This window comes from Perca fluviatilis, chromosome 21 (assembly GCF_010015445.1).
Source record: "Perca fluviatilis chromosome 21, GENO_Pfluv_1.0, whole genome shotgun sequence".
Classification (NCBI taxonomy): Eukaryota; Metazoa; Chordata; class Actinopteri; order Perciformes; family Percidae; genus Perca; species Perca fluviatilis.
Window position 1 is genome coordinate 17,092,890 of NC_053132.1, and position 14,184 is coordinate 17,107,073.

General features: G+C 39.4%; 2 protein-coding genes across 4 annotated transcripts; one reads left to right on the forward strand and one right to left on the reverse strand.

Moving 5' to 3' along the window:
• Positions 1-294: 294 nt before the first annotated feature.
• Positions 295-5,567, forward strand: LOC120551122 (potassium voltage-gated channel subfamily A member 7-like). Of its 3 annotated transcripts, none has more exons than XM_039788309.1 (3): positions 295-826; positions 1,077-1,816; positions 3,875-5,567. In XM_039788309.1, exons 2-3 carry the CDS (start codon positions 1,130-1,132, stop codon positions 4,784-4,786), a joined length of 1,599 nt encoding a protein of 532 aa, XP_039644243.1. In that variant the 5' UTR covers positions 295-826; positions 1,077-1,129; the 3' UTR covers positions 4,787-5,567. The 3 variants fall into 3 exon arrangements, with proteins under 3 accessions (XP_039644243.1, XP_039644242.1, XP_039644241.1); XM_039788307.1 differs by having other exon boundaries at positions 296-826; positions 1,073-1,816; XM_039788308.1 differs by having other exon boundaries at positions 295-1,816.
• Positions 5,568-8,510: 2,943 nt separating this feature from the next.
• On the reverse strand, positions 8,511-9,587 carry fgf21 (fibroblast growth factor 21). The gene is made up of 4 exons (XM_039788312.1): positions 9,390-9,587; positions 9,180-9,257; positions 8,926-9,029; positions 8,511-8,837 (listed from the first exon to the last, which is right to left on the reverse strand). The coding sequence occupies exons 1-4, from the start codon at positions 9,559-9,561 to the stop codon at positions 8,547-8,549; spliced, it is 645 nt and encodes a 214-aa protein (XP_039644246.1). The 5' UTR covers positions 9,562-9,587; the 3' UTR covers positions 8,511-8,546.
• Between the last annotated feature and the right edge of the window lie 4,597 nt (positions 9,588-14,184).

A 14,184-nucleotide genomic window follows, 5' to 3' on the forward strand; every position in this document is an offset into this window, starting at 1 on the left:
AAACAGTCATAAAAAAGATATAGAAAATAAAAACTGAATGAAATACAAATACAAGAATAAAATGAATGAAATGCAGTGTAAGAAATTAATAATTATTTAATTTAATGGGTTGTAGGGATGGGTTTGGGAGAGGATTTATTTTGTCTAGTGTGTAAAATGTCTAAATAAATAACAATGTTGAAACTGAGAAGTTTTTTTTTCCACTGAAATAAATGTTTTTGTCAATATCCTGAGAGTAAAGTACCGAAAGAAGGTACCTTTGGATATCGGCACTGAATTTCAGGTACCAGTAGCGGTTAAAATGTGAACGGTACCCAACCCTATTTCAGATACACTAAAACAGGGCTGAATTGTATCTTGTTCTTTTTGTTTTTAAATAACACATATCAAATATGAGTAACAGTGAGGGACCTCTGCCAGTCAGAGTACCATGCTTGTTAGGGGGGGTAACACCATGCGGTGCCAGGCAGAGGTGACATTTGATACGGAGGTTGAAGGTTGTCTTGCCTCATAGCTAAAATGGAGGGAAAGGACAGGGTGGGGTTGGAGGGATCTAGCAGAGATTGAATTTCAACAGGACAGCATTCCCAAAAAGATTTCAAGACAGACAACATGAGGCAGCAAGGGACAGGATAAGAACATAGATGTTCCCTGAGCAAACAACTGGAAGCAGTTTTTGTACAACCTGGTTAGAGAGACAGCCAAACAAGGACATTGTGTATATGACAGACGGATATGATGACAGAAAACCTGATGAGCCACAGGACACGAACAATGTGATTTTTCATCCTGCCATTAGTCTCTGTCAGCAGCTGTTTTACACTTAGTGAGTAAACGCTTTCATCTTGCTAACTGGGTACTAACATTGCTTATTTTACTTTTTTTATTCACAGTTCTCCTCCTAAATAAAATAAAATAATTAAGTAACATTTAAAAGAAATGTGCAACTGTGATGAAATCTGTCATGGGAAATGTTTACTATACAAACAGACACTGCTACAGTATCTCCCCTACAACCATTTGCTTCTAATGCCACCTGTAATGAAAACCAAAACTATCACTCTGGTTTCAGACAGGGTTTGCTTTTAAGCCCAGTTGTTCTGTGGTTTGGCCTGGGATACACACAGGAATGGACAGCAGTGACCCACAGGACGATGAAAGAGGAGGCAGAAGGAAAGAGAGCGATGGAGAGAACGGTAAACAGCTGAAAAACCAACTCAACTGTGAGGAAAAAGGAGAGAAGGAGATCCAAGTGAACGAGAAGGAGAAGAAGAAAGAGACCCGGCATTCTGGGTCTCTATGGAGGAATGGATGGGCGCTGAGTGAAAGACTGGCCATCAATGTCTCTGGGATGCGTTATGAAACTCAGCTTCGCACCTTAGCCCAATTCCCTGACACCTTGCTTGGTGACCCTAGGCGTAGGTTACGGTACTTTGACCCACTTCGAAACGAGCTCTTCCTAGACCGAAACCGTGCCTGCTTTGATGCCATTCTGTACTTCTACCAGTCAGGTGGGAGGCTTCGGAGGCCCGCGAACATACCCCTGGACATCTTCATGGATGAGCTGATGTTCTACGAGCTGGGACAGGACATCATGAGTCGCTTCAAGGAGGACGAAGGTTTTGCAAAAGAGGAGGAGAGGCCGCTACCGTCCAACGAAATCCAGAAAAGACTATGGATGTTGTTTGAGCACCCTGAGTCCTCATCAGCTGCACGCATCATAGCCATCATCAGTGTCATGGTCATTGTGGTGTCCATCCTCATCTTCTGCCTGGAGACATTGCCCGACTTCAGGAATGAGAAAGAGACACGAGAGGTAGGAAATGTGATTAAAAGGTTAAATACATGTTTTACATTTGGCGTATAGATAGGGTAGGTCAAAAGGTAAAGCTTTGGACATGAGGATATATTGTTAGTCGTCATTTTAAAAAGGCTCTCTGTCTTGACAAAATAACCCTACAACCCAATCTTTTTATATTTTCATGTCATAAGTTTATGTTCAATATCACACCAATACATTTAATTCCACTTGCTGAAACAGAGACACTAAAAGCCAAAATCAAACCACCTGGGTATAATGTCTTCAATGGGATGTGTGCGACTCCCTGGGTCAAATGGAAACCTGATATCACGGGAAGCAGGCGTTTAGGTAAACACACACTTGGTGCGTACTACAGTGGGTTAGAGGAAAAATACTGACATGGGGACTATATGCCAATATGTCTGTCAGAGAGAGAGAGAGAGAGAGAGAGAGAGAGAGAGAGAGAGAGAGAGAGAGAGAGAGAGAGAGAGAGAGAGAGAGGCTTATGGTGTGATTATTTTAGTCAGCTGTTAAATTTGATACACTCAGATTCAGGAAGCGCTAAAGGGTACAGGGAGTAACAGGGGTGGCCTGAAATATAAATAAAAGGAGAGAAAGGAAAGACAGGGTGAGGAGACTGTTAGATGTGCTAATAAAAGGTCACACAAGTGACCAAACACATATGCAAAGGTGAGCCAAAGCTTTCTGGCGGCTTAGAACCAGAGACTAAAAGGTCTCACAGGACGAGAAGCATACGTTGGGTCATGTTAACACATTCCTCCAGGACTGCTGTGCTAGGCCAAGCTGCCTTTGCAAAAGGGAGCTGCCAGGAAACTACTGTAACTTACTTCAGTCCAAGTCAGCGGCAGACCCACTGAACTGTATTGGCAATGTAATATGGCTGCAGAGGCCAGGGATCCAGGATAGCAACTAAGGTGGAGATGGACAAGGAGAAGTTCTCATGTTTCTCTTCGGAGATCTCACAGGGTTATATTTAGTTTTAGGAGAGCCCTTGGAGCAGATCAACATATGCATGTCCACCTTTAGTAATAAACACCGTCACTAACCTGCTACTGAAAGTCATAAAGAATACTTTGTTTATTTAAACTACCCTGAAACTGTATATATTACACACAGCCCATTACAGCATACTAAAGTGATCCCTTTATATCTGTATCATCTGCTTTCACACATTTAACTTGATGTTAAGTGTAAGATGTTTTAAACAGCCACTATCCAGTGCTTGAATGTAATGCCAATAACGGACATGGAAGATGGAAAGACAGGTGGACTGAAAAGAGAGATAGCTAAAGCTGTGACTGAAATGTAAAGCCGCAGATGCCAAACGCTTTTATGATGGTGTCAAAAGTGAGAACCAATGAGATGGTTGACAACATACTGAAGTGCTATGTACTTTATTAGAAAAAAACAAAAAACAGTATCTCAGTAGCAATTTGCAAAATGACATAAAAGGAATAGTTTGATATTTTGGGTAATAGGTTTATTTGCTTTCTTACTGAGACTTAGATGATAAGATAGATAATGTCTATACCGTCAATATATAGCTGGAGCCTCTAGCTGCTTAGCATAAAGAGTGGTAAGGGTGGAGGGTGGGGGGGGGGCAAACAGCTAGCTTGGTTTTATCTAAATGTAACAAAATCCACCTACCGGCATTTATAAGCTCACTAATTAACAAGTTTTTTAAAATCTGTACAACTAAAGTGGAAAAATATCAATTCAAGGAGGGTTATTTGCCAAAGAATTTCTAGACAAGAAATGTTTCAGTTTTAGTTTGTGTCATTTTTACACGTTTGGTTTTTGCACAGTTTAAACAATTGTTTACACAGTTTTCTGCATTATATGTTTAAAAAAAACAACTAAAAATTCATAATGGTACATATCAGAAAACACATACACCGACATGTCTGTGATAGGTCAATATGGACCAAAAATATACCGATATATCGGTCTGGTTCTTGTATTTAATTCTTTTTAAAATGATAGGCCTAGTACTACTTTACTTTTCAAGTATGTTTTGTACCTTTCCTGTCTGTCCTCTCTCCTTTACTTTAGGCATATTTTTACAAGTACCACTCCCAGGCAAAGAACGTATCGGAGAACATGCCTCTTCCACACAGTGTTTTCCATGACCCCTTCTTCCTGGTAGAAACTGTCTGCATATGCTGGTTCTCCTTCGAGCTCCTCATGCGCTTCGCTTGTTCTCCCAGCAAGATGTACTTCTTCAAGGATGTCATGAACATCATCGATTTCAGTGCCATCCTACCCTTTTTTGTCACTCTGGGAACAGAGCTGGCCAAGGATAATGACGCCTCTCCAGCCACATCCTTGGCCATCATCAGAGTCATCAGGTTAGTGAGGGTGTTCAGGATCTTTAAGTTGTCTCGTCACTCTAAGGGCCTTCAGATCCTTGGTCAGACACTGAAGGCCAGCATGCGTGAACTGGGCCTGCTGATCTTCTTCCTGTTTATTGGCGTCATCATCTTCTCCAGTGCCATCTACTTTGCTGAGGCCGACCACACCGACACACACTTTATCAGTATACCACATGCCTTCTGGTGGGCAGTTGTCACCATGACCACAGTGGGCTATGGTGACATGTACCCAGCGACAGTGTGGGGTAAGCTAGTGGGCTCGATGTGCGCCATTGCTGGTGTTCTCACCATCTCGCTGCCAGTGCCTGTCATAGTGTCCAACTTTAGCTACTTCTACCATCGGGAGACTGAATGTGAGGATCATACCGAGTACACACATGTCCAGACGGGTCTGTGGGAGGACAAGGGTCCAGAAGGGGAGATAGAGGAAATAGAGGAAGGGGATAGAGATCCAGAGGGAGATTATTATGCCATTGAAGGCATATGCAACCCTTTGAAAGGGACTCTGCTGGGCGGACTGTGTACAGGGCAGGGCACAGAGTTCAGAGGAGGAAACATGTATCTGAGGGAACCACTGGTTACTCAAGTGTAGGGAGGTGGGTGTTATTGTGTACCATTTGACAAAGACACAGTAGAAAAAAAATTATTTGAAGGGAATGAAAAAAAAAAAACAGAATGAAACACAATGAATGAAATTAGAAGAAAAAAAAAAAACAGGAGAAATAAAACCATAAATATGACACTAATATGCCCACTAAATACTTTTTATTGCCTTTCTTTGTTCATTTATATGTATTTATTACATCACTAGCCAGGAAAATGTTACTGAAAGGCAACTATTGTATAATATAACAATAAAAGACAGTGAGTTTTACATTCTCAGGGTGTTGATATAAATATAATATGAGCGGTTATTTATTAATGCTATCAGCTTGTGTTTGAAAATGACTTTCTGAATGTCTGATCTGTGCCTTGAAACTATGATGTCTTAGTACTGTCACATGTTGGCTTAATGTTTGAAGTGGAAGCAGATAGATTATTGGCAATATAGATGTCATGTCTCATCAAAACCTCAACCAAACACCAGCAGAGCCGTCGCTGCAGACAGATTGAGATCTCCCGTAAACCAAGCCCACATTCTCAACATTCTTCTGCGAGTAATGTACAAAGTTCACATTTGTGTAGTTTTGGCTTATGTGACCTGAAGTGACTGACATGACCTCTATCATGCTGTAATACAACACTGTTGCATTACTTAATGACACAGTGTTACCCTTTTGTGTTAAAGAGGAACGTTCTGATTGTTAGAACAAAAGTTCTGTATTTACTTGCTTAATTATGCACTCAGTGTTTTTAATAAAGATTATATTTTATTAATTTTCTAAAAGAAGCAGTGTTATTTATGGTTGCCTGTGGTATTGAGCAATTATTTAGATAAAAGGTGCTGGTGCCACTGGAATAAAAAGCTGTGATATAGCAGTGTTTAGGATATAAAATACACTAGAGAAACCGTTTAGCCTACTGCATCTGAGCACAACGGTTAGTGACAGAGGTCTGCCAGATTGAATCTGTGTTTCACTGTTGTGTGGCCGACCTTTTCCCCAGCTACTAAGCTGTTATAAGCAGTAGCTTCCAATAACGATCTCAGTTTCAATGGAACACATAAGACTTTCCACAACATCACAGTGATGACTTATGGAAGGTATGTGTGCTAATGTTACATTGCTAGAGGGAACTGCTTCAATGTGTTTTAGTTTGTGTTATTGATAATGTTAATTTAACAGGGGTAAAAAATAAATTAAGATAAACCATTTGTAGGACAACAAACCTAAAACCTTTGCCACCTGTACTGCCAGTCAAGCAGAACTGAGAATATATATAAAAACATGAAGAAAAAAACAAAAACAAATCAGTAGTTTTAAATGTTTAGGCAAATTGCATATAATTTGTATAAAAAGGGTTATGTATACAATAGTGGTATTATTGCTGTTTTTATAGAAAACTGGTCCTGACGGTCAAAAATTGTCACAATATGGGGAAGCAGATCTACAAAATAGTGGGTGTACAAGTTAATTTATTAAAAGGAATCTATGTAACAGACAGAACCCCATTCATTACATTTACCAGCTTCTGATGTAGTGTAGTTATCCTGGTTTTAAAAGTTTAAAACTTTAATATATGTGAATAATGTTTGACAAATAAACGCAATTCTTGTCAACTTTTTTTCCCCTGTGATACAATTTTTTTTTACAGCGGATCAGTGAGCGTTAAAAACATATTTTGCAACAGTTTGGATCGGACTGGGAACAGTATTCGGCCCACAAAACACCTGTACCTCAACGGATTTACGGTACAGGAACACTCAAAGCCAACAGCACAATAACTAGAAATACATTTACCTGTATCTCAACAACAACAACAACAACAACACAGGATTTACAGTGCGGGTACGCTCAAAACCAACAGCACATTAACAAAAACACCGCTCTCAAACACAAACAAGTTTAAAGCCTCTGAACACCCACACAGGTGATTTTCAGTTGTTCTGGATGATTAGACCTCTGCTCATGTTGAAAGGTGGGCCAGAGCTTTGATGGGAATTTATTAGGTCCCAAATCTTCATTTACCAATAAGAATGACAAAGGTGTGATTTGTCCTGCCCAAACAGGTGCCACAACGCTAACAAGAAACTCAGGAAGATGTCAAATCAATCTCAGTCTCTACACAGCCACACAGTCCTGGGAGGAGGTCCAATCAGCCAGGTTAACTGAAAACACCTGTGTGGGTGTTGAGGGCCTTTAAGCCACCTGAGAGACACGTTACAGCTGCTATGCTATGCAATGCTGCTGCTTACTGGCTAACTTTAACACTGTCATTACATGAGCTAACCTAGGACTAGCAGTATGATATCACCTGTTGGGAGGTCGTCATGTCGCCCGTCCTCAGCAGAGGCCTCCTCTGTTCTCCACAGGAATCAGCCTGCTGCTGCTCACCTGTCCAGACTGTTAGCATCGGCACCTGTAACGATATTTTTGAATATGTGTTAACTTAAAACATTTAGCAGAATCAGCTTCGAGACTTTTCTTTTTCTTTTTCTCTCTGACCTTTTCTGCTCCACCTTTTTGCTTTTTTTGGTCCTTCATTATCCACTTAATTTGTATTTTCATTCAACTTCGCTCTTTCTGTCTAAATGCATTTGATTATTTCCGCTTCAGCACTCACAATACATGAGGGGTGGGGATGGGCGGTACCACTGCACCTGCACAGTATGCCAATAATCAGATGAGCTGTTCCAACATCAAATTGTTGTTGTCGGTGTTGTGCCAAGTTCTGCATCCACAAAGGAAAAAAAAAGATTTTTAAGACAAACGTTTAAAAACTAGGCTAGCCTATATAAACTTGTTTGTCAAATTCATCATGATAAATGATCTGAAGTCTATACTTTTAGAACGTTTAGAGTCATCAATGTTTTATGAGACTCAGTAGTAGCATTTCCTTGCTACCTGTGAGGTGGATGCAATTTTGGGCAGCGATGATTGTAAAACGACATGCATTATTCTGCATGAAGTATTGTTGCTTCCCGAGTGGATGCAATTCTTGACAGGGAAGCAAAACGGCTCATGTGACAGTCCGAGCCGGGATCCAAGTTAGTTCAAGTAGCATGTCTACTGTAAGAAGTTCACTGTACATTGTTGGGAAATGCCATTGGTTTAGTAATAATATGACATTTGAGAAATGTTTTATTGTAGCTTTGTCCAAGCCAAGACTTTCAAACAATCGACTCAAATGATCACCAGAGCCCATAAGCCCATAAACCAAGACAGGTGGTTCAGAGAACTTGGCCTACTTCCCTTCATTACTTATTTGTCCACCAGAGAGCGCTCTCGCTCTCACAATATTCAGCCCACTTCCTCTCCTCCACCATGAGAGCTGTATCATTGGTCAGAATCTATGGTCAGAATAAGTTTTTTTTTTTTCCCATTCTGTAAATTGATCCTTCTTGGTTTGTTAAATTGTTTAATTGAATGTATGTACCATTGCATGACAGACTCAGACAAACAAAAGTGAAATTCATGTTTAATTTTATTCAGAAAACATAAAACAGAAACATGCTCTCAAGTATAAAATCACAGAATCATTATTCAGTCTTTAAATAACCATTTGTAATAGGCTACACCACATGCACACAATAAATAAATAAGTTACAACAATACTGCCCTCAGAGAAATATGTTGAGAACCAAAACTACTCATTTCATAACAAAATTAAGTCCCTGGTCAATATATATATATATATATATATATATTAGAAGGTAGGCTACATTTACAGCTATACATCTCAATTAATTTTCTTTACTTGTCCACTGAGAACTGAGGACTGACCATAGTATTTAGACCCATTCCTAAAAGATCATCCGAGTCCAAGTTGAAATATCTCTGATTGTTTGGTGGCTGTTCAGCCACACTGTCCCCTGCCAAAGTATTCCTAAGTGGTAGGAATCGAGTGAAGGGGACTGTGTGTCGATCTGGGGAATGTCTTGATGCCAGAGACACAGGAAATCCATGGTGCGAGGAAAGGAAACGGGTGTATCCATCTGCCAGCAGCAGTTCTCTGAAGGTGCAGTCGGCCTCTGAGTATTGCCCCTGAAAGGGACGACAGATGTAAACTGTACCTTGAACAACAGGATAGATGGAGACTTTAGGAAAATAGCGTTGTCTTTGCTTGCCGTACCTGCCCCCTTAAATGGCCTCCACTGTCCACACAGAGAAACAGAGATGATGACTTTCCCTGGATGACAGTATGGCCTGGATTGACAGATTTCAGCTGCAGCACACCTGGAAACACAAGAACATGAAAAGATGAATCTCCATTTTCTGGACTTCAAACTATACAGTGTATTGTTTGGATGTTTTTGAAAGGAACATCCTAAATTGAGCCCACATAAATTGAGCTGTCTGTTACTGATTTATCTCCCAAATACTCACTGTTACAAGTCTGAGCATCACTTCCTGACACCTTCCCATCCATAGTCATTTGCAGATACATCGCTCTTCTGTGATTATCTGCAACAAGAAGGCCAGAAATCCGCGTAATGAAGAATTTAAGGTTTTTAAGAGCAGCATTATCTCATCATTATCAGCACATTTACATTAAATCTATTACTAAGTTACTCAAATGAAAAGCATTATAAATACCTGTGTAGAGGTGTACCTCTCTGACTTGGTTATCAAAGGACAACAATGGGTTGGAGTCAGTGAGATAAAATGAAAAAGAGAAAGGAAGTGGGATGATTAAGAGAAAAGACAGGCAAGAGAAAGAGGTGTGTGGAAACAAAAACATTTGGGAAAAAAAGATTAAGGAAGACATATAAGGAATAAATAAAAAAATAAATAGCTTGATAAAAATAAGAAATAGCTTATGAAATAAATAGGAAATATACAGTATGGCTCTGTACAAGCGAGTTCTTTTCGATCAAAGGAGCAAGTTGTGTGGCCTTATAAAGGAGTTCGGAGAAGGAGGTCCTACTTCCTGAACATATGAGTCAGACATTTCTACACAATGAAACCGTGATTTAATGCTGAGAGGAAGACCTGTGTTTAAACACTATATAAGGGCTTCTTCCTGTCATTTACAGTAAGAGTTGGCCGTAAAGTTGGGTGTTTGGACTCCCGGAAGCCAGGTGGGATACAATTCTTCTGCACAAACATAGAACATAAAACATACAGGAGCTTGTTTTGATTTGATCTTTCCTACTGTTTCCATTTTTGACCCTTGTTTAGCAAGTTATTTGACATTAGTCAAGAACCTCTGAATAACAGTGTATAATGTGTTGTGTGAAAAAGTATTGTATTGCTTAACTAAGGACCAACTAGAATGTTGGCTTGTTCTCATCCTATTCCCACAATACTTTTAAAATTAAATACACTTACACTACCGGTCAAAAGTTTTAGAACACCCCAATCTTTCTAGTTTTTTATTGAAATTTTAGCAGTTCAAGTCCAATGAATAGCTTGAAATGGTACAAAGGTTAAGTGGTGAACTGCCTGAGGTTAAAAAAAAGTAAGGTTACCCAAAACTGAAAAATAATTTTACAAAAAGGCCTTTTTCAGGGAACAAGAAATGGGTAAACAACGTAAAGCTGTTCTGCAGCAATGGAGGTTGATCAAGTTTTGAAAGTTGGTGCTACCAATTCCCACAGGTGTTCCAACTTGTCTGGATTACTTACAACCCCCTCTGTTTGTATAAAAGTATTGTTGGAACACACTGTGGTACCGTACCCTCGTGAGCATTATATGAACAGTATTGTACTGTAAAAGTAGTGTGTTGCCATAAAAATAGCGGGAAAAAGGCAATTAACAATGGAAGAGAGAACTAGTTGGTCAGGGGTTCATCCTACAGCAAGATAATGACCCAAAACATAAGTCCAAGCTATGCCAGAACTACCTTAGCAAAAAAGAACAAGATGGTAAGCTTAAAAACATGGAATGGCCAGCACAGTCACCAGACTTAAACCCCATTGAGCTGGTTTGGGATGAACTGGACAGAAAAGTGAAAGCAAAGCAACCTACAAGTGCCACACATTTATGGGAACTTCTGCAACAGAGTTGGGAAGAACTTTCTGAAGAATATTTGATTTCCATTGTAGAAAGAATACCACGAGTGTGTTCAGCTGTTATATCTGCCAAAGCGGGCTACTTTGATGAGTTAAAAATTTAGAATACATTTTGGTTTATAAATTGATTCCATGATTTCTTTTTTAACTTAAATTGTTCATTTGTTCTATTCTTTCATTTCAGAGTACAATAAGACATTGAACTGCATGAATTTCAATAAAAACACGGAAAAATTGGGGTGTTCTAAAACTTTTGACCAGTGGTGTATTTGTCTGATTTGAATGTTTATCTGTGTTTTAAGCCCCCAACGTCTCCTTCCAGGCAGTGCTGCCTGGAAGGCACTAGGATTAGGCAATGGTTAAGGTTAGGGTTAGGTGCCTTGAAGTCAATGGTCGCAGCGCAGCCTTGAAGTCGATTAGGCAATGGTTAGGGTTGGGTTAAGGTTAGGTGCCTTGAAGTCAACGGTCGCAGCGCTGCCTGGAAGGAGACATTGGGGGCTTAAAACCCCATTGAGCGATTTGAATGCTATGGGGTAGATTTATCAAGCCGTTTGCGCCTGTTTCCAGGAGCTAATTGGTCGCAAAGACGGACGTAACCGATGCGGGCTATTTACAAACAGGGCGCACTTGGGTAAAATCGCAGATTGTCTGCCACATGAGCGAGAAGAGACAAGTTGCGCTTTCAATATGCGTTCGTGGGAGGGTCGTGGGGAAAGTGGGAGTTCCACGCAAAAAGTTGGGGGGATAAGCGCAAAGTGCACCTAATTATATATTCCGTGGTATTTACAAAGACTGTCAGTAAGAGCGCGCCTCTATTCTGCGGGGGAAATTCTCCGCCTCTTAAAAGCAGGTCTAAACCAGCCGCAATCGAGTTTCCTCGTAGACCTTTATGCCGCTGGTGAAATGGCAACAGTAATTTGAGCAAGACGAAGACATAGTCGAGGCTGAAAATATTTTTAACACAAGAATCACACTTTGTCGGTGAACACAACATAATTTAGCGTTACAGATCAAGCAGCCATGCAATATTAGAGTTACTGGAATAAATCAAAGATGAAATTGAATCTCCCACTCAGCGTTCACATCCCATTCCAGCAGTTGTTAAACTCCTCGCTACATTACAAATATTGGCATCAGGATCATTTCAAACAGTCATAGCATCAGCAGTGGGAATATCGCAGTCTGCACTCAGCCATATCATAGCACAAGTACCGCTTTGCTACAGCGCAATTTACGGTATAGTGGGCGGAGAAAGACGCTGATTGCCTGATGGGTGTCAGGGTTGATAAATACTACGCAAAATGTGGAAGCATAGCGTGCGCTATTACCGAACTCGCATAAACAGACGCAGCGCAAACTGCGCTAGTGTTAGTAAATTAGGCCCTATGTATTATTCAGAGTTTTTGTCAAACAATATCAATATCAGTCCATAATGCCATCAATTACTTTACTTTTTAGATTTATTTCAAATTTTTTAGGACAGTAAAACACCTCACATTTGTCTCTTGATTTTGTCACACTGACATTGCAGTAATTATGCTTTGTCATGTTTGTACTGAACAGCTTACAGCAACCCAGGGTGTTTTTCCATTCAGTCCTCCACTTAAAAAAAAAAATACAAATTTCACAACTGCAAGAAGATGTAACACAAACACATTTCTGCGTCATCTGCAAATAATTTTTAATAAACAATTACGAGTGGAAGTGACTGGGTTTCCGCGTTGTTTATCTTATTTTGATATGTGTGTATTTGAGGGTTAGAATGGGGGAAAACAGTGGGTGAAACTGATTTACAAGCAGACAAGTGTTTATGCGACTGCAGCTGTGAGGTCACCAGAAAGGCCGTACGTCAGCTTGTAAACTCCCAAAGTTTACAAGCATCACCATAAACCATAAACTTAACTTAGTCTCCACAAAGTGCATTACCACTGTATTTCATTTCACTGTGATACTTCAGGGGTCAGTTCATCCAAATTGATTCTGAAAGCTACATTAATATATCACAAAGTGTTATTACACTATCAAAGTTTACTTTAATTTAAAATGTCTTCCAAACTGTTAACACAGTCCCACATGTATTACAAGTATTGTGGTGCAATTGTTATGTGTGGATAATCTGTGACAGTTACAGTACTGTAATTAAATAGAAACTGTAGCCTATTGGTGTTTGATAATGAAGCCTCCGACATGTTTCTTGATGTTGAAAGTGAAATATAAACGGAATGGCAGTCATAAACACTGAAAAACATTGATCATGTTCATGATGTGCTCATTATAATTATTACTGAGTTTCACGTAAGCCTCATGCTCGCCCTTCAGTGTAATTTAACTGACAATGAATAAAAAACATTTTAATAAGCTTGTAAAACAGATAAATTCCATGTGATGAAAACAAAAGTGATAGTTTTAAAGATGGAACTCAGCCAGGATATGGCGCTACCCTGTTCACTCTTCAAGTCTCAAGAAGCAAATGGTCATATTTTATTGTACATCCCATTTTGTGTACATGTGAAAAAAATGCATGCATGTATCTAAACATTCTCACAAATGTAAGTTTGTGAATATGTTGTGCATGTGTGGAAAAGTTTTGTCCACCGAGATATATTTTGCATGTGTAAAATGTTTTTGTAGCTGTAGAAATATTTTGTGTTTGTTTAATAAAAATGCGTGCGGGAATATTTTCAGCAGTGGGGATTTGGAGAACAGCAACCAAAAAGCACATGTGGGGAAAGATGAACAAAATAAAACTTTAAAAAGGGCTCTATAAGTAAAAGTTTTTTTTAAAGAAAAATACAACCTTAGTTACAACTTTGAAAAAAGTGAGTACATCTGCAGGCTGTGAAATCACGTGTAAATAAAGATGTCTTGTCTTAAATTGTAGCTTAATATAGGTATAGTATTCATAGTATGCTGAACTTTACCCCCTTGCTCCACCTCACATTTCCCTGCCTTGTCTCTTGGTATTTTGCAGGTCTTAGTTGTGCTTCTGACTGTAGAGTTTAACAGTTGACAGTTCAAGAATAAACTGAGCATCTTCTGCATTTCAATGGTTCATACTCCATCCCGGCCCGTTACAGCCACTTACCTGTGATCTTCGGTCAGTGTGGAGGGGAAACTGCAAATAACTCCTTCAGTAGCCTTTCACAGGTATGTTTTTTAATTACAGCTTTTACAATCATTATCATCTTATATTCAATTATCATCACTACTCTCCAATATAATGAATGTAAATCATAACACAATTTGTTTTTTCAAAATGTACACATACAAGTAGCATATCTTAAATGTTCATAATTTAAAACATATTTCCTTTTTCAAACTAAAATCAAATTACAGTCAGTCTTAAAACTAAGTATGAAATGAACATACAGTTTAAT

What these genes read in the sequence shown, in the direction of transcription:
- LOC120551122 (XM_039788308.1), top strand. Translation starts at nt 1,130, where the DNA reads ATGGACAGCAGTGACCCACAGGACGATGAAAGAGGAGGCAGAAGGAAA. An exon ending in ATGAGAAAGAGACACGAGAG is followed by an intron (nt 1,817 to 3,874) that starts GTAGGAAATGTG and finishes CCTTTACTTTAG; the next exon opens with GCATATTTTTACAAGTACCA.
- fgf21 (XM_039788312.1), bottom strand. Translation starts at nt 9,561, where the DNA reads ATGTCTTCCTTAATCTTTTTTTCCCAAATGTTTTTGTTTCCACACACC. An exon ending in TGATGCTCAGACTTGTAACA is followed by an intron (nt 9,030 to 9,179) that starts GTGAGTATTTGG and finishes TTGTGTTTCCAG; the next exon opens with GTGTGCTGCAGCTGAAATCT. An exon ending in GAGGCCATTTAAGGGGGCAG is followed by an intron (nt 8,838 to 8,925) that starts GTACGGCAAGCA and finishes CGTCCCTTTCAG; the next exon opens with GGGCAATACTCAGAGGCCGA.